The sequence below is a fragment of the Gavialis gangeticus genome, unplaced genomic scaffold (assembly GCF_001723915.1).
Source record: "Gavialis gangeticus isolate Ggan-Ray unplaced genomic scaffold, GavGan_comp1, whole genome shotgun sequence".
Taxonomy (NCBI): Eukaryota; Metazoa; Chordata; order Crocodylia; family Gavialidae; genus Gavialis; species Gavialis gangeticus.
The window spans coordinates 7,096,537-7,096,993 of NW_017729013.1; the positions used below are offsets into that span (position 1 = coordinate 7,096,537).

Consider the following 457-nt stretch of genomic DNA (forward strand, 5'->3'; position numbering starts at 1 on the left):
CCGGCCCCTGCACCCACGGCTCGGGGCGGGAAGCCTCTGAGCCGTTCATCCCCGCCCCGGACACGTGCGCTTCACTCTGCCTGTAAAGGGTGACGCAGCTCAGCCTGCGCAAAATCTTCCCCTTCTTTTACCTGTGGGATGGGGAGGGGGGCACGGGCACGCTGGTAGCGTGGGTGGGAAAGCTGGGGTGGAGCTCGGCTCTGGGAAGCAAAACGTCTCCTGTCCTAAATGGCTTCTTTTCTTTTCCTCGCAAGGGGACAAAGCGTTTGCCGAGTTCCTCAAGGATGAGATTAAAGAAGAAAAGAAGATCCAGAAGCACAAATCCCTGCCCAAGATCTCTGGAGGGTGGGAGCTGGAGGTGCAGGGCACTGAGGCCAAACTGGTGCGCAAAATACCTGGCGAGAAGTAAGTGATGTGGATCCATGCGTTTCATGGTGTTGTTTGATATTAGTAAACT

The 457-nt window shown here is 56.2% G+C and overlaps 1 protein-coding gene across 1 annotated transcript in view; it reads left to right on the forward strand.

The window, feature by feature from the left end:
• C1QBP (complement C1q binding protein) overlaps positions 1-457 on the forward strand; it is a gene marked incomplete at its 5' end in the record, with an annotated part of 8,721 nt that overhangs the window by 3,662 nt on the left and 4,602 nt on the right. The window contains one exon of the mRNA XM_019511322.1: positions 255-405. Coding sequence (XP_019366867.1) covers positions 255-405 — 151 coding nt within the window. The remainder of the gene's footprint in view (positions 1-254; positions 406-457) is intronic.